The sequence below is a fragment of the Pteropus vampyrus genome, unplaced genomic scaffold, assembly GCF_000151845.1.
Source record: "Pteropus vampyrus isolate Shadow unplaced genomic scaffold, Pvam_2.0 Scaffold260, whole genome shotgun sequence".
In the NCBI taxonomy this organism is placed as follows: domain Eukaryota; kingdom Metazoa; phylum Chordata; class Mammalia; order Chiroptera; family Pteropodidae; genus Pteropus; species Pteropus vampyrus.
Genome location: NW_011889041.1, coordinates 1,366,170 through 1,384,844, shown reverse-complemented (window position 1 = coordinate 1,384,844; position 18,675 = coordinate 1,366,170). Strand labels below are relative to the sequence as shown.

General features: G+C 32.0%; 1 protein-coding gene across 4 annotated transcripts in view; it reads right to left on the bottom strand.

Annotated features, from left to right (window-relative positions):
- Positions 1–18,675, bottom strand: part of BMP5 (bone morphogenetic protein 5) — a 113,355-nt gene that overhangs the window by 45,012 nt on the left and 49,668 nt on the right. For all 4 annotated transcript variants that reach the window (XM_011375012.2, XM_011375014.2, XM_023520362.1 and 1 more), the window contains one exon: positions 12,609–12,801. In XM_011375012.2, coding sequence (XP_011373314.1) covers positions 12,609–12,801 — 193 coding nt within the window. The remainder of the gene's footprint in view (positions 1–12,608; positions 12,802–18,675) is intronic.

The following is an 18,675-nucleotide window of genomic DNA, read 5'->3' as shown; positions in this document are numbered from 1 at the left end:
ATATATTCAATTTCTTCCTGTAAATTTTAATCTTTTACTTGGGTAAAACAGATAACATTTTTATATAATCATATCAAGATTGTGTGTTCTCCTTATAATCAGGCATATACGATATGCCAGTGTACATAGTAGCGCACTATATATGTAGTTTTGGGTGTTTGAATTGTTAGCTTTATCTACTGTCCATACAGCTGATAACTAAATAAATGAAATATCCTCATTATAAAACTAAAGGAAAAATTGTAATAAAAAATGTCTGATGTGAATGTCAGCTAGTCTAGAATTCTACCTCTGAAAGTGATCAAAATAAGTCACAGAATACTAGAACTCAGTGGGATATAAAGGACTTAGCCAAATTATTACTTTATTGATGAGAAAATTGAGAGAAATCAAATTATTTCTCATGGTCACCCAACCTATTGGAGGACCAGAACTCAAGTTTCCATATTTTATTTTAGGACACTTTCTATTATAATCATGGCAGCTCCCTTTAGTTCCAAACTGTACTTTAACTCTTCTCCTAATACTGAAAGATCATTGATTTTTTGGATTGGAATACTAAAAACGTTTGAGGCCACTAGCCTCAAATACAATGGGTAGAAATGGAGCCGAGGAGTGACCTGAGACATTTTACAAATGTATCCATCCATCCATTCATTTGTTCACTCAATCTAACAGTTCTTGACTCCTTGTAATAGTTTTACACTATAACAATTTAGCTAAGCTGCAGCTATGTATGTTTTTAGATTAGAGTTGGCCGCAAAAGAAATTTGTATAATATTTGGAAAGTGGAAGTAAAGCAGTACCCATATTTATGCTAGGAAGACTGTGGTATGATCAAGCATTATTGCAGCTTAGGTGTACTGTGAAAATCTGCTGGTTCACCTTATTAGTGTGGAGCAGAAGCTGGGCCTGCAGCTTCTTCACATTCCACAGAATCTCCTTATTCAGTTCTCTGGATCCAAGGTCATGTGGGCACATCTATGAGGAAGAATTTGGTAGCTAGGAAATCACTGCAGTGATTTATTGACATTATAGCAATTACCAACATTGAAATATTTCTAAAACAAATACATAAAAGTAAATGTATATTGATAATTATTCATATTTACTAAAACTTGTAGTTTTCTTTTTCAGGTAGAATTTGAACATTTGTCTTGATGGTGATATAGATCGGCATAATAATCTCTTATACAGTTAAATGAAGTCATCTTGTAGTAGTTAAATAGTCTTATTTAACAGATAAAGTATTTTCAGTGTACAGATAGACTTATTGGATATGAAGTATATAGATATATTAAATATAGTTAGTCAAAGGTAAAAAATAATAAGTATCTGTGTAAATGTACAAATACATGACCAAAGGTTTAAACATGTCTAGTTATGGGAAATTGATAGGCTTGTAGATAATGATTTGCAATGGTGCTTTTTATGTTACTAAGAGAGGAAAGGGTTTTGCACACAAGCCTTGGGAGTTTCAGAATATCAGAAGGGTAGATACTTCGCTAAGGACTGAATGGCATGAGCCAAATTTTAGCAAAATTTGAGTTATCATCAATTTTACAATTTATTTGAAAATACAGAGTGGTAGAATGAGAAAATTGAGGCTACATATCTTAGAATATGACAATGAAAGACCTAAAACTTAAATTATATCATCTTTATGTGAATATTAGTGTACTGTAATGAAATAAGGATTTGGGGATGAGAGAGAAGTCGAACAATTAAGGAATTCCTCAGCCTCAGTTTCCCCATGAATACAAAATAATATGATAATCCCTTCCTTAGAATGTTTTGTGGAGACCAAATATAATATAATCTGAATATCTATATGGATGAGAGGCATATTACAATTGAATCTTTAAATGGTCTGTCATAATAAAATGGTTTGACCTTTGAAGTTTGGGAAATAATTATTTGGGCAGGCATGTTACCATCGAATGACCTCAATCAGTGTTGTTTTCGGATGCTTATAAATGTTAGAATTGGTTACAAGAAAAGCAAAAAGGAGGAGCAAGATATAGCAAGGAGCAGAATGGTGAAGGGGAGGAGAGGATAAAGAGGAGGTAGAGAAAGAGATACAAGGAAGTTTAGTAATTATTCCTGGGAGTGTTGTCTCAAAAATCCAATTATCGGTTCTTTGGAACTCACTCTTTAAAAATTACTTATATAAACATAGAATCAGAGTTGCATTGAAGATATAAATGTGTTCATCTAAAAAAGCCTGAAAAAACAACAACAACAAAAAAAGACATGGGTACTGGTGCTTTTGATAGCATAGTAATTCCAGCAACAGCATCATTCACAGATTCAAAAATGCTATTTTTTAAATAACATAAATGGACTTGAAGATGATGTGTTACAACAATATGGGAAAAGAGGAGTATGTCTGAAATACAAGAGATCACTTGAATCACCTCTTAGTAATCCTATGTCATATGAGAGAAGTCAATTAAAAACTAAGCTCAATACAGGTATGCTGTTAATGGCCCAGATATATCAAGAATAAATTTTTGCTTTACCTCACTATGTAGGGAGAGTGACCAGCCATGGTGCTTGCTAAAAACAAAACAAAGAGGATATGTATTGCATAGTGGGAGAAGGTAGTTATAAATATCAACTACAACCATGTGACCAGTTACAGAAATGTGGATTATAATAGTTATGAGTAATTCTTCCCAATTTTGATATTAATATATATGCTAATCATTTCTTTTTCTTCCCTTCTCCATCTGCTTACCAAGTTTGATAGTAGCTAACTTCATATTTCAGTATTAAAGTTATAGGATATTAAAGAGTATGACTTAGAAATGAACAATATCCTAAAATAGATAAAAGAGCAGAAGAATTAATTTATTATATTTTGGAAAGTATGAATGGTTATAAAAGGTATACGATGGTGCCAAGTTGACAAGAGTGGACTGTTGTAGCTTTAAACTTTGTCAAACTAGTTAAACTAAAACTCAAAATCTCAGAATCTTCTCTTCCCTGCTTAGTTCTGTGTTAACATTGTCCATATGAGAAATTTATGCAGAAGTAGAAGTGAAGCAGCAGCCAAGTTTATGCATGGAAGATTGCCAAAGTGCCAGGCCTCAATGCTGCTCACATATATTGTTGCTGATCTGCTAGTTCGCCTTGTGGTGGGGAACAATTGGGCCTGAAGCCTTTCCAGCTTCCACTGATCTCCACTCCATTACCTTCTCCAAATCCTGGCCCACAGTTTCTCCTGCCAGATCATCTCCTTCAGCTTCCCCACATCCTGAGCAAGAGGCATATGGAGCACATGGTGAAGTGCACCAGCTTTCCCTGCAGGTCACCCACATCATTACTGTTGGAGGCTCTGAGAGATGAACATGGGTTTCAAGTTGTCCCTGGAGTTCCAGCTTATCCTTGCAGGTTCTAGTTCGCCTGTTCTCTCTTACTCTACATCTACTTTTTTTTTTTCCTCAGCTACATGTGCTATGAACTTTGACACCATCACCAGATGCAAAACAGCAGCCTTCCATAAACTGTTTAACTGGGTCCCATAATTGCAGCAAGTCAAATCACTGTAACAAATCTCTTATTCCTTTTCACTCATGATGGCTCAATTTTTTTTTTTTTTTTATCAAACACTAACTGACATTCTCCATGGTATGTGTTGAATTGTGTCCTCCTAAAAAGATAACCTAAAATGCTAATCCCTGGCATGTGTTATCTTATTTGGAAATAGGGTCTTTGTAGTTGTAATCAAGTTAAGATGAGGTCTTTAGGGTGGGCTGTAATCCAATATGACTGCTGTCCTTATAACGAGGAGAAGACACAGATAGAAAGACAATGGTGAGATGGCCATATGAAGACAAAGCAAGGATGGGAATTATGTTGACACAAGCCAAGGAACATCTGTAGCTACCAGAAAATGAAAGAGGCCAAAAAAAGAATTCTCCCCTAGAAGACTGGAGGGAGTATGCCCATACAAACACCTTGATTTTGGACGTCCAGACTGCAGAACTGTGAGAGAATAAATTTCTATTATATTAAGCCATCCAAGTTTTGGGTAACTTGTAATGGCCCTAGGAAACTAATACACTCCCCTAGTTGGAATATTTCACACATTAAATAGGAGGTGGTCAGCAATATCAAATACTGAGAATGGGAAGAATGAAAAGTGTCCATAAAATTCTGTAGCAAGGAGGCTGTTAGTGGATGATCAGTAGGGTGAAGTTATGGGAATCAAATTGCAGTGGGTTGTGGGATGAATGTAATATAAAAAAGTAATGAATTTAAAGCAAAGTTTTATGTCAGCGAGCTTGGTTAAGATATGGAGAAGAGAAATAATGTGGAATTTAGGGCAATAGAAAAAAACAGAATCAAGTAGAAGGATTTTTAGTTAATGCAAGAAACTTGAAGTTATTTATAGGACACAATTAAATTCATATTTAGAAGATAGAACATCTTACACTCTTTCAACACAGAAGAAATGTGCACAGATAACACTGTAAATCTGCCAAAATAAGCATATGCTTAGTCACCTCTCTTTAACACTGTCCTCAGAGTTAACATATAAAACTTCTTTATAAATGAAATCACTATTTAGAAAGGGGAATTGGATAAACTAACACGCATTGGATGAGTCCTCATAAGAAACCCTCATTCATCTTTTTCTGAAATCTGTTTTATCAAGGATACTACCTCACAGACTTGTGGCAAATAAATTCTCTTGCTTGTTTCTAAATATTGTCATTGGTATCTTATTGCTTGAGCAGAAGAAATAAGATTCACAGATCCTTAAAAAGTCTCTATAGAAGTATACCTTTATAGTTATCTCTGGAGTTGGTACCCATTTAATTTCAACTTGCTATTCTTAGCCTTATGTTCTTTGAGTCACTTTTCTGAGCTTGTTACTTCTTTAAATGAAGATTAAAATAATATCTACCTCATCAATCTATTGCAGGAATAAGAGGATACACAAATAAAAATGCTATGCAAATTACTATTATTGCAATTTTCTCACCAAAACATATTATGGTATATAAGTGTGTATATAAATTGTATGCAGTATGCTTGATGGCATAATTAAAGTCAGAAGTAATTTATGCAATTATTATGGCTAAAGGTCTTTAATAACCTATATTTATAAGTTTTGAATACAGGACTTCATTTTCTTTAACTTTAGTAACATTTATTGATACATATGATTCATAATAAAACTTTATCTCTAAATTCAATTAGAGGAAAATGATTAAGTTTGAAACATCAAAAGGAATTAAAATTATTTATATAATAAACGATAAAAGATAATGATAGTATTTAGATTGATATAGTTTCAATTATATGTATACATGCATATGTGTGTATGCATATATATAATACATATTATATACATATATAATATATATGTATTTACAATATACAATATATATTATATGGGTTATATGGGGGGGGGGAGAGAGAGAGAAAGACAGAGAGAGAACAAGTGAGCCTCACCAAAAATAAAAAAACTTTGAGAAACTGTGTGGAAGATACAGGAATAAATTTTAGAGAAAAAGTTGCAATATCACTCCCTTCATTAGGAATGAGCCTTACACAGTGACTCTCCATTATTCCCAAAACGTATACTATTATAATTCTTTCACCTTCTTCCATCTCTTTTTATCTTTGAATAGTTTATTAACTCTAATAAAAATGTAATAATAGCCACCCAAGGAGAAAGCATACTATTCTCTCTGGCATTCAACATAAACACCACCAGGCCATTTAAGGAACCCAATTATAGCTCTCGCACAGAACATATTAACAAATGACCACAAATTAATAAATAATATTCTCTGGTGTGTATAACATTAAAAGTTTTTCTCATGAGCAGGTTTAGCTTGAAAGTGTTAGAATCTGACTTTGTTAGCTGATTGATATTTTCAAATGGTAATTGTTTTTTCTCTCAAAACAAATGTGAAATAATAAAATTCTCACAGAGCATCAATTTTCAGACCATCTGAGTTAATACTGTGTTAACATATAAAAGGTACAGATGCAAATAGGTAAAATGTTAATATTAGAAAGAATTGAATGACAAAGCATAGCAAAAATGAAAAAGCGAGTTGAATTCCCACTATGAAAATTCAATCACTTTTCTCTGCAGATTTTTTTTTTAAATTTCCAAGATATTGTTAATGTTTAACAAGTTTCCTGGCATTACATCATCCCATATTGTTACCCTGCAGAAAAAACTAAACATGTGCTACTGGACATACACACACATACACACACAGACATTCAACAAGAAACAAAGAAGTGAGACTATTACAGATAGTCCAACTACTTTTAATATCCCGTAACAAGTAACAAGTGAGCACTGTAGCCTATTCAAGTTTCTAACAGCTCTTCCATGCTGTGACTCTTATGACCCAAAATATGAAATACTCAAAGAAAACTGACTGTATAACATATTATTCACATTTTTAAGTTCATAACTTAAATCCTCAAATCAAGCAGGATTTGTCAACCTAAGCACAATGGACATTTTAGATCAGATTATTTGTTATTGGGTGAAGGCACTATCCTGTTCATTGCAGAAGGTTTAGTAGCACCCTCCACTACTCAGCATTTCTATCGACTAGATGCTAATAACAGTCTATCTCCTGCCCCTCACCAATTGTGACAGACAACTTAATATGTCTCAGGACGTTGCTAATGTCTCCTGGGGGTCAAATCGCCCCAGTTGACAACCACTGAAGTAGAGCATGATCTCAGCACACTGAGGAAATGCAAGCTGCGCTTATGTACTGTTCTGTATACTTGGAGAAAACGTCATCGACCATTCGAGTGTCCTGCTCCACTACACTACTCTCAAGAGCCCATGAAATTTTCCTGAGTAGAAATTGTCTATGTCCATTCTGAAGTATGTCCACAGAAGAATCACAAAACTTAGAGAAGCAGGAGCGGGGAGATGATGTAAATACGAAGCTGACTGTGAACTGGAATGATGACAGCTTAACTAAATATATCCAAGTAGTGAAGGTGGCTAATGACATCAAGCAGGCTAGCTTAAAATGTTTTTACAATGGAGTACAGAAATTTATATTCATAGCAGAACGTTAGGAAAAAGTTGAATTACACATAGCAGAATTTCTTTGGGGAATATATAAATACATATATTTGTGAAAAAATTAATTCAAGTAAAGCACTTAGCACAGTGCCAGACACATGGTGAGTGCCCCGTTAAATGGATAAGTCCTGGCTGCTATTCTTAGTAGTAGTATTACTGGCATTGATAATTTTATTTGCATTGTTTAATTTTTTTATACATTTAAACATTTTAATGCTTAGGAATATTCTCTCTCTCTCTCTCTCTCTCTCTTGCTATAGAAAGTTCTTACTCATCTCGAAAGACCCAACTCAACGGTGAACCCCTCTGTATGGTTTCCCATAAGATCCCTCACCCTCCCCCATAAAGAATTAATTTTCCCTTCATTTGTGTTTCCACAACACTTAGTGCATACTTACATCATAGTACTTAGCACATTGTATTATAGTTATTAAAGTCTGTGTGCGGCAGGCCCACCGCAGCCCCCAGCCCTCAGGCTATGAGCTTTTGAGATCTTATTTACTAGGCCTTCTGTCCCCTGTGCTTGCCACATGGTAGGCGCTTAGCAAAAGCATGCCGAACTCAGTGAATTATCTGGAAAATTCAATCATGTGGAAACCTCATTTCCCAATAACGCCAGATATATGAGGTGTGACTGAAGAGCAATGCCTTCTATATAGAATTTGGGGCTGTCAGCCTTTATGAAAAGATTAAATAAGTGAAATGATGCAAAGTGTGTTAACTTTTGACCAAGAAAAATAAAGATTTGGATAAATATCAGAACGCTCCTTTAAATTGCACACATTTAAATATGGGTAGGGATTAAATGAGGGAAGTGGGAGATGGTAGGAATAAAATATATAATTTTAAGGGTTTTAAGCCTCATTAAGATAAATAAGTGTGAAAAGAGATGACATAATGCGTCTTTTTCTTATTTGATTACGTAACACTATCAAAGAATTCATAGACTACATGGTTAATAGATCAATGTCTTCAATATAAAATATGTCTAAAAACATCAGCCTAAATTACTGCAAGGATTAAAAAAACATACACACATATGTATGCATTGTCAAATGCGCTGCATTAAAGAATACAATCTGCACTGACATTTCGATTGTTTCTGAGTTTAATTCAAAGCACTAGTTTCTTCTCCTTCCTCCATTTTAATTCTTAATTTAAGAAATATATGAAACCATAGATAATCAATACTAAAAAAAAAAAAAATAATGATAATAGATTTTTAAATTACTTTTTCAAATTAAAATTATTTCAGTTTTAACTGTGATTACATGATATGTAAATGAAACATTTTTAATCTACTTCTCTTCACTTTCAGAGAATTAAAGTCAAGTTTTCCAATTGGCTGGAAATTTTTCCATAGAATAAAGGAAAGACGAAAAAATTATCTGCATTTTCTGTGGGAAAAAAAAATGCTTTCCATAGCTTAAAAAAAAACACGAGTAATTTATTTTTAAATACTAGGGTTTTTTTAGTTTTTGTTTTGTTTTGATATTTGTTCCTCTCTACTTGGAGAAGTGGGAATGCTATTTTGTAAAAACATGTGTAACGTAAAGTTGTTTTGTTATCTTTTCTCTCTTTCAACTATAAGTGTGCTCGTTTCTGATTATAAAAATAATGTTCATTATAAAAATTTATAAAATACAGAAAGGGAAAAGAATTAAAATTTAAAATTACCTACAAACCTACAATGAGCACGTGATGCTTCCTTTCAATCTGTTTTTCACATGAATTTATTTAAAATTAATATAATAATGTGTGTAATTAGTTTTCCTGTTTATGGTCAATTAACATTATAATCTGAGCACTTTCTAAGGTTACTAAATATTTTTAAAATACAATTTCTACTTACAATATTAAAATAGCATTTCCATTTTCCAGAAAATAGAGTGTAACTTTTTCTCTTCTGTTTAAACTTTAATTATTCTCAATGTATGTGATTATAAGCAGAAATATTGTGATATTTATACATTAATCTTTGTCTAATCTTTCTATATTTTTGGATTACTATAAAAAATCATAAATAAGCAGTCTCAAATCCTGTACCTCTTCAACTGTATTTTAAAGAGGTGTTTGACTATCAAAAACTTGTGTTTTCAGGAATTAGTTCACAGAGAGCTCCATTGATATTGCTGTTAAGTTGGATTGTGGTCATCTCATTACTATACTAAAAAATATACCGATTCCTTTTATATGATTCAAGGATCAGGTAATTTTTTTTATTAAGTAAAAGAAGCATATAGCATCATTTTGCTTATTTCATATTTACATAAAAGTAGATGTCATTAAATGACAGCTACTGATATTTTAATAACCACCTACTTATGGTTACCCTATGGATATAATCCTCTAAACCCTAGTGAAATAGATGTTCCTATTAAGCTATATGAATATATATTGACTGATATGTTTATTGAGTATGAACTATGATCTTTGTACTGTGATAAGTACTAGTCGCACCCAAATAATCAGAAACATGGTTTATTGTTTTGAAATACTTGTTTTTGCTTTTATTCTTTTCAGATTTATAAACTGAAACTCCAAGATGCACTCAAATTTCCCCATGTGGGAATTCCAAAGTTCATGCTGTCATAGCTATATATTACTATGTTCTATGGTGACATTGGAACACTATGTAGAAACCTGAAATATTCTAAGAGGCGTATGTGTTGTTTCTATATTTTCTGTCCCTTAAATATTTTTCTTTGGAAGATAAAATGGAGTATGAAAAGTGAATCTTAGATTTAGAGACAATGATAAGTTACAGGATTGCATGTTATTATACTGAAGATAAGTGAATCTCTAGCAATGAATGAATGCCTACTTCAAAGACTAGGAAGGCATTTTGCCAGAGATTCTCTTGCCTGATCATCAGTATGTAAAATCAAAATGTAGGGTTTGCATGTATGAGTTTATCTTTTTCTGAGATTGAAAAAGATAATTGGGGAAAAAAGCCCATACGCATTAGCAAAAACACACACCACACAAGACAACAGGCATAGCTTAACCCTAAAGGATAAAAATAACTCAGCCACAGTACTTAATAATGAAAGTTTTAAAATGTAAATTTGGTTGATCTGAATTAATACTGAATTGAATTTACTAAATTTTTCAAAATAATATTCCATTCAAAATAATATCCAATCTATGCCACCATAGAATTTGGAATGGCAAAGCAAGAGACTATCAGTCAAAGATATTTCACATTTTAGAAATCATTTTTCAATAATTTAGGGAAAATATCTAGATCTTAGAGTACACTTAAATGTGTTAAAATACATAAAGACTTAGTCAGATTATACACAAGAATACTAAAAGAGCATTTGATGTACTTGCAGAAATATCGAGAGTAATATTTTTAAATTGGTATAGAGAAATTTCAAATTTTCAAGATAGATGTCCCATCTTTTTTTTAAAAAAATAAAAATTTCCTAAACTATAAAGTCAGATAAGTTAAGCATCAATAACCACAAATAATCCAAAACATATTATTAATAAAAAACCAGCATGGACTTATCCAGAAAGAAATCTACAAATTATTATGAGTAGACTCTTCTATTAGTCCTTTATCTTCAACATTGTTATTATGTCTTAAATTATACAGTTCACATACTTAGAAAATAGAACTGAAAAAAAGCTCAAAGGGATAGCTAGTTAGATAAATGATATTCAAAAATATCCTGAGAAGATAGAACAATGGACCTAAATAAAAGGACCTTTAATTGCGATGACTATAAAAGTCTATGTACAAAGTCAAAAAATCAATAAATATATTCCAGAGGATAGAGAACTGGCATATTGACAGTTTTTGTAAAAAAAAAAAAAAAAAAAGCACAACAACAACAAAGAAAAACAACTTGGTGTGTTATATAACCAAATATAAATTTAACATGCATAAAAATATAATGTGAATGAACAAAAATAAAGATAATTCAAGCATTTTAGAATATGTTAATGGAAGTAGTACCCCATTTGATGATTTCAAAACTTTATATAATACCAAACGAATTCATAATGCTAGGGATAAAAATATAAGTAAAATTACTTAAGACAGTCTCTTTTTTAGAGAGTCCATAGTCCAAGTACGAAAACAGATATAGGAAAATATTTGGAGTATTATTTTCAATTCTGGTCACTTAAGTTTGAAAATGCCACTGTTATTTAGTATTAAAAACAATGTACTGTAATATGCCAGGCCCTGTCTCTGAAAAAAACAAACTAGTACCTCCATTTTAGAAATGGAACTACTGGATTGAGATTTAAAAAACAAATCAACAACAAAAACCAAACAAACAAACAAACAAAAACTTCACCTACAGACAAATGCTACTAAAAATTAGAGCTGAGAAAGTAACACAGCATTTTTCTGCTTTAGGATTACTACTCTTAAACATATATAAATCAGTATTTATTGAAGTATGTCCCTCTGAAACAGTGTTCATAGGACATTAAGTATTATAGATCCCCCCAGAAAAAGATTTACAGTTAAATAATTTTGAGGAAAACTAGGTTTCTTTAGTATAAAGCCTTTCTAAGACTTTAATATTAATTACGATGTACATTGTGAATATCCTAGAGGATGGTCCAACAGGTAGACTTCTCAAACGCATCTGACCTCAGACTTTTTATTTACTTTTTTCTCACTGAGTATTGTGAGGGGCTAGTGTTCCATGGAACATCTATTGGAAAAGTCTGCCACTGTAGATGACCAAGAAAAATCTAAATGTCAGGAACAAGAAATATTCAACAAGAAGAGAAAGAGGCCCTAGAGGGGATGTGATAGCTGTCTTCAAATATTGTCTCATCAAAAAACAACGTAGTATGTCATGAAACAGAAGATCTCTATCTAATAAATGGAAGCTACTGGAAATGAATTTCACCTCAATATAACATTTCAATGAGTTTTTTTTAAAAATGTAAGTTAAGAGCTGTTTAATGAAAGTCTCAAATCACCTGTAAAAGGTATTAGTTACCCAAAAGATTTTTTCATTGGGTGAAAAGTCAGAAAACACTGCTAAACTCCCTTTTTTACTTTTTTATTTGATGGTTCATTTGCAGTAATTATCAACCGAGGTATTTATATATTTAATTTTTCAAGTTCTCTGTCCATCTTTGTACTATTCTGAATTAAGCATTTCAGATTACATACAGATTAACTGCTAGACCCTGTCGCAAATGCAATGTCTTACGCCAAAATACACATAACAACACATACAGTTTACACTCATGCTGGTAAAAAATCAAGCTGTGCTTCTTTAACAAAACACCAAGTGATTTAAATCACCTTAATTACAAATTCCATGTGTACAGAATAAAATGGAAGCTTTCTCACTTACAAAACGAGACAAGAGGCCTGAAAAGCACATATAGAAGGCACTTTTCCAGTTAGTCTTAAAAATGTCTGCACCTGGCCTTGACTGTCATTACATCCAAAGAAAACATGAATTGACAAACAATATGTGTTATCAATGGATTCATTACAATTAACATTTATTTGCTAGAATGTTAGATTTAAAGTTCATACCTATTTGCGTATTCCTTGATGATCTGATATATGCTAATCTTAATTGTTTCATTTTCAAATCTATTGTTGCTCCGGTCCTTGTATATCCGGAATTCAGCTGCTGTCACTGCTTCTCCATGAGGAATTTGAGTAAGATCAAACCGGAATTCTTTATAATGTCTTCGCTGGTGAGAAAAATCCTTGTCTCTTTCAACTGGAAAAAAAAGAAAAAGAAAGAGGAAAGGAAGGAAGAAAGTAAGAAAGAAAGTAAGAAAGAAAAGAGAGATAAAAGTTAGTCTTTTATAAAATTTGGAAATTAATGGTAAATTCTACAGCTTTGAAAATTAAAACAAGCAGAATATTATAAAACTAGGAAAACACTAAAACCACAGACTTATACGCATTTCCAATTGAAAGAAATTCCACAAACCAACAGCTTTTAATTCAAAAGCAATATAACCTTTGTGGTTTTATACAAATTCCTGGATCCTAAATGGAAAGGCTATCCAAATTTTTTTTTAAAAGTGAAGGTTGTAAAGCGATTGCTGGTATGTATCAAGTACCAGAACACAGAGGGTTCATACAGGAATTAGGAATATGTTATAAAATCTCCAGAGTTTCAGATGAAATTGATGCTGAAATTTAGCACAGCCAAGGGAAAAAAATAGGAAGGAAAACAGAAATTGCAGGCACATAAAGATAGTCTTTATGACATTTTTAGATGTCAAGTAAATAAATTCATTTTCAGAATAAAGACTATTTCTAAAATGTCTTCCCCAGAAGAGTTTCTCTTTTCCTTTCAGCAAATGAAATGTTTTTTTAAGTGAACTTTTATTAATTTTTATAGATTGTTTAGTACAATCTAAATGTGTGATACAGCATAAAGAATAAAGATCTTTGTTCTTACTCAGAATTGAAAGGGGAACATATTTTCCCCCTTCAGCAACCTTCTTATCAAATAAAGTCAGAGAACTCTTCTTCAGGAATATTAAGAAATGTTGAAGAATTGAAATAAGTATGTGTCCAGCTTATTGTTAATTTGGCTTTGTTAGATAGTTTATTATTTGATACAGTCTGTATCTACTGGTACAAAAAACTTTCTTAAAGAACCACCTATCTAAAGGGCTCATTTTTAGTAATGCAATATCATTTGATGGAGTTAAATTTCTTAGTACTAATAGTTTTCTCAAAATTTGTTATCCGGAATAATTTAGGATTGAAAAAATCTACTGCAAAACACTGTATGCAAGATGTCTTACAATTATAGCCTATGATAATTCTTAAATGTTTCCAATGATGTTTCATTGCTAAAATTTTGTTTAAGAAGATTTTAAAAATGTATGTTATATAAATAAATTTACCAGTTTCAGAAATTAAATTGATACAAAAATATTGTTTGGTGATTAATTGAAATTATGTCAACACTGCTATAAATATATAAAACTTGGGATCCTAAACTAGAGAAAAAGTTAAGATTAAGGGGGAGCAAAGAGGGTCATGACCATCCAGGAGTGACTGGGAGCCAAGGCCTTTAGTCCTCTGTATCCCAGTGCCAGATGGGTTCCACCTCTGAGAGGAAACTCGTGACACAGGAACCCACAATTCTTTGTCTTTATCATCCAAAATAATTTCTGGTGTACTTTCCCTAGAGAAGTAAGAGGTGGTTTAGAGAGCAAAAAGCTCATCCCCACCTCCACCTCAGATATCTAAGCCAGCAAAGAGAAAAAATTAAGCTATATCTGGAGCCATTTTTATCCTGTGGAGTTTTGCAAGGATGATGCTCTTGGGCTATCTGAATAAACTAACACCATCTCACATGACTCATGAAGTTTTGGTTTTTTAAATATTATTATCTTGGTTCTAAGAAAAGTCCATTTTCAGGAAGGTTATTAATCAACTTTTCCCTGAATAAGGAAGATAACCTCATTTCTAGAATTCTATTTTGGTCCATAATTTTCTGTGTAAACTTCTGCTAGTAGCTACACAGGCTGCTATGAATGTGTCTTCTTCCCCTCCATTTGTACATTTTCTTGACTGAACCATTTGAGAGGGAAAGTATAAGGGTAGAAAATACCCAGAAACTGGGTATCTCATAACTGAAAGTGCATTTATAAATATTAAAACTAGCTGCAACTTTCGTTTACAGAGAACTAAATTTAATTCTATGTAAACTTGTCCCTTTCTGATTTCAATTTAAGTAGATAACATTATGAAACAGTCATGTTTCATATGAAACATTATGAAACAGCTTTAAATAGCACTTATTATATGCCAAGCACTGTTCTAAGCATTTTATTAATATTAGTATATTCATAACAAACTATGAGGTTGATTCTATTATTATCCTCATTTTTAAGATGAAGAAAGGGAGAAGGGATAGAGAATAAATACCTAGCCAAAAAGTTTGAGTACAAGTGTTTGATGCCACCAAGCTATGGTTCTTAAATACCACATATGCTGGCTTCTGATTATAGGGTATTACTATGTCCTAATTTATGAAGTATTTATACTTTAATAAAGGTCTAAAATCTCACATTCACAAGTTCAAAATCCAAAATGCTCTAAAAACTAAAAGTTTGGCTTCAAGTACATTTGACAAAAATACTGGAAATTAACTGATTTGAAGTCATTCAAAGTCTCTATTTATTCCACTTTATATGAATATTTATTGCTTTGCTACAGAAATGTTCCTGTGTTTGACTCGGTGGCGATGTCCCAGACTCTGCTGGAGGAGTTCCCTATTTTATGATATATACACCAACCGTCCATTCAGAAGTTTATGTTAACTATTCTGAAAGTTAATATTCAAAATTCTAAGTGATAACAATCATTATTTAATTTCTCATTAACATTCAATTTTATATTTGAAATTTAGACCAAAAAAACTTTAGTCCTAGAAATAAGAGCTGAGTTGTGAGTTTGTTAGGATCCAATCTAAAGCATGCACCTGGATAATGCAGATGAGTTTTGAATTCATATTATGTAAAGTAATCTAAAGTTCCAGAATCCCCTGTGAGATGTTAGTGTAATAAAGTGGAAAGCTAGAATTTCAGCTGTTATTATAAAATTTCAGTTTTCTAATCCAGGCTATTTAACCTATCCCCTTAAGGAGGCACATTTTCAAAGACTTCAATAAAAATTTATATTAAATATACCACACAGAATAAAGTTGCAGTGCACATTTATCCAGTGATTTAAAATTCTATATCCTCCTGCTTTGAATTATAATTTTACTAGTAAATTCCATGGGACATGTTGGAATAATGGAATAAAACTTGTATTTATATAGCATCCTAATGATGCTCACAAATATTCACAAGGTAATCTCAGTTACCTCCAAGAGTAATGCTAGAGAGAATTAAATATTAATATCCCTCAGTTAAGAATGAGAAATTGGGTGATGACAGCTAGGCGATAACAGATATCTGTCTTCTAAAGTTTATTATAAATCTTTGTTCATTGTCCATATCACCTATATAATGACATCCTACTGTTCTGTACTTAGAGACTAGTTTATTGTCAGTATATTCATACAAAGTTTCTCAGCAGTACTCAAAAAAAGTGACAAATAGCCTTGAGAACTGGGTTGGTCGACAATATGTAATTAGCATCTCACACCATACAATGCCTAATCCAAAGATGTCTTACAATAAATACTAGTAAATGAAAAACTATGAATAGATCAAAATCAGGTTCTGTCTTTTTACTCAGCATCATCTTGCTGCATTCCCCATTGACTTAAGACATGATCATTTATTTAACACTCATTTATTTGGCAATATTTTGTTCGATCCACATAATCCTCCTTATGTGCATAAGTTTTTATAACTTACCCAAGAAACCACAGTGTAAAATTGGGAGAGAACAGATTTCATTCCAGGGTCAAGATTTCAATTCTGAAGGCTTCGACATCACAACAGTGTGTTTGTTTTTCTTAGATTCAGTTTTATCTTTTGGTTTATTTGTTTGTTTGTTTTACCTAATTATCACTCAAGAAAGTTGATTGTCTTTCAACACTTTTATTCTCCTCTATGATGCCCCTACTCTGTAGAAGTTACTATATTTTCTAGACTCTGTTCATTCTTTTAGAATTCACTCCTTTCAATCTTCATTTTAGCAAACATTGTATTACATTCACTTATTTAATACTGATTCCATTTTGTATCTAAGAAAAAATTTATAAATGAATAATTGATCATATTCATAATTTGAATTATTATATAATATCTATACTTGTATGCAAGGTTATCCTTTGACTACAATCACATTTTAAAATAATTGTAACTTGCCAGCTGGATCCCTTCATACTCCCACCTTTTTTCCACCAGACCCACTACCAAAAACAACACTCCAAAAACAGATGAAAAAGAATATACACACACATTATATATACCCTAAACATAAGCTTTTTATAGGAGATACTCATGCCTTGTTTATACTGTGATAATTTTGGTCAGTATTAAGTATTATGTTTCTCCATATTAATATATATGTGTGCTATAGCCTATTGCAATTGTAAATGGCTTGAGAAACTTAAAAGACAAACAAGTAAATGAGAAGGAAAAAAATTTAAGTATACTGTTCTTGGTTTTTTTTAAATTCATATTGTATTGAATATTTGGTCCTTTTAATTCATTCCTTAATTTACATGTCACATCTACTACATACCATGAGTTTCCTCAAAAATCTTTATTATCGTTTCTAGTAAAATTATCTGATTAAAATATGCAAGACTCCATGAAAACTATAATTACATTCCTATTTGGTGGTAAAAAAGACTGTCTTAATTACTGAACAAAACAAATAAAAACAAAACAAAACAAGAGGGTTAGCTCATTCAAGCAGACCCACACTTGTCAAGAAGATAGAATGACAAAAGTGTTAAAATATACTAAGATTAGGAGGTTAACACTTTTCTCTAGTGGAGTCACTTTTTTATACCATATTATAGACACCATTTCCCTCATGTGAAGTGGAAAAGAGAGTTTAAGAATAAATATAACTATATTTACAACACACATCCTGTATCAATCAATTTACCTATAAAAATTGTATTTAAAAAGACCACAACGACTTGCCTAGACTGCTATTTTCATATCTCCTTATATATCTAACAAGATCAACAGGCTATATTTTGCCAAACAGTCATACATACGTTACACTTAAGGCCATATGCTCTTCTCCCACTGCCATTTATAACACACATTTGTCTTGAAGATTATTAAGTGTAAGCCAATGAATAACACCATTAAAATGAAATAAATCCATCAATTTTGGGTTGCTTATTCATTTGAGCTGATGGTTGTCAACAGTGCTTTCTACAAAAATTAAAAAGAATTATTTTACTGCATATACGTGCACCCAACCTCAAGGAAAATAAACCATCAAAAATTCAGCAATATTTATACAGCTCACCACTCAAAACATGACCATGATGACTGTGAATATATTTCCTTTTGCTTCTAGGAAGCAGGTCTTCATGCATTCCAAACTTTTCCATCTCTGTGCACTGCCTAGAACAACTGAAAGCTTACCTACACTAACAGAAGCAGATAATTAATTTATTTTTACATTTCGGTTTTTAAAAGTGGCAACATCAAAGCATACGAGATTAAAAAAAAAATGAATCAAAAGATTCACATTCCGTGATTAATGGGCTGATAGTGAAAAGAAACAGGATTGCTTTTATATAAGCATCAACTGCATTCTAAGTGCTCTAATTGCCAAAGTTCTGCAAAGATTAAGCTTCTTGTGGTTAAAAACATACACTGAAATCTTTTATTGTTGAGATGTAACTTAACAGAAGTTAATGACTGATTGCAGTCTCTCTTTTCTCCAAACAAACACCTCTCTGAATGACTTTATCATTTATAGAAATTGGATAAAAATGTCATGACTAAATATTTTCATGTCCACAAAATCAAGAGTAGAGTAATTAACAGAAGATTGTAATTTTATCTATTTAATGATTTATCTGCATTTTTAAGGACATGCATTCATGGGCAATCAGTCTTAATCTTCCACTCAAGGGCTGGAACTTGGAAGACACAAATAGAATCAGTAGCTGCAAAGCAAAGATAGCATTCTC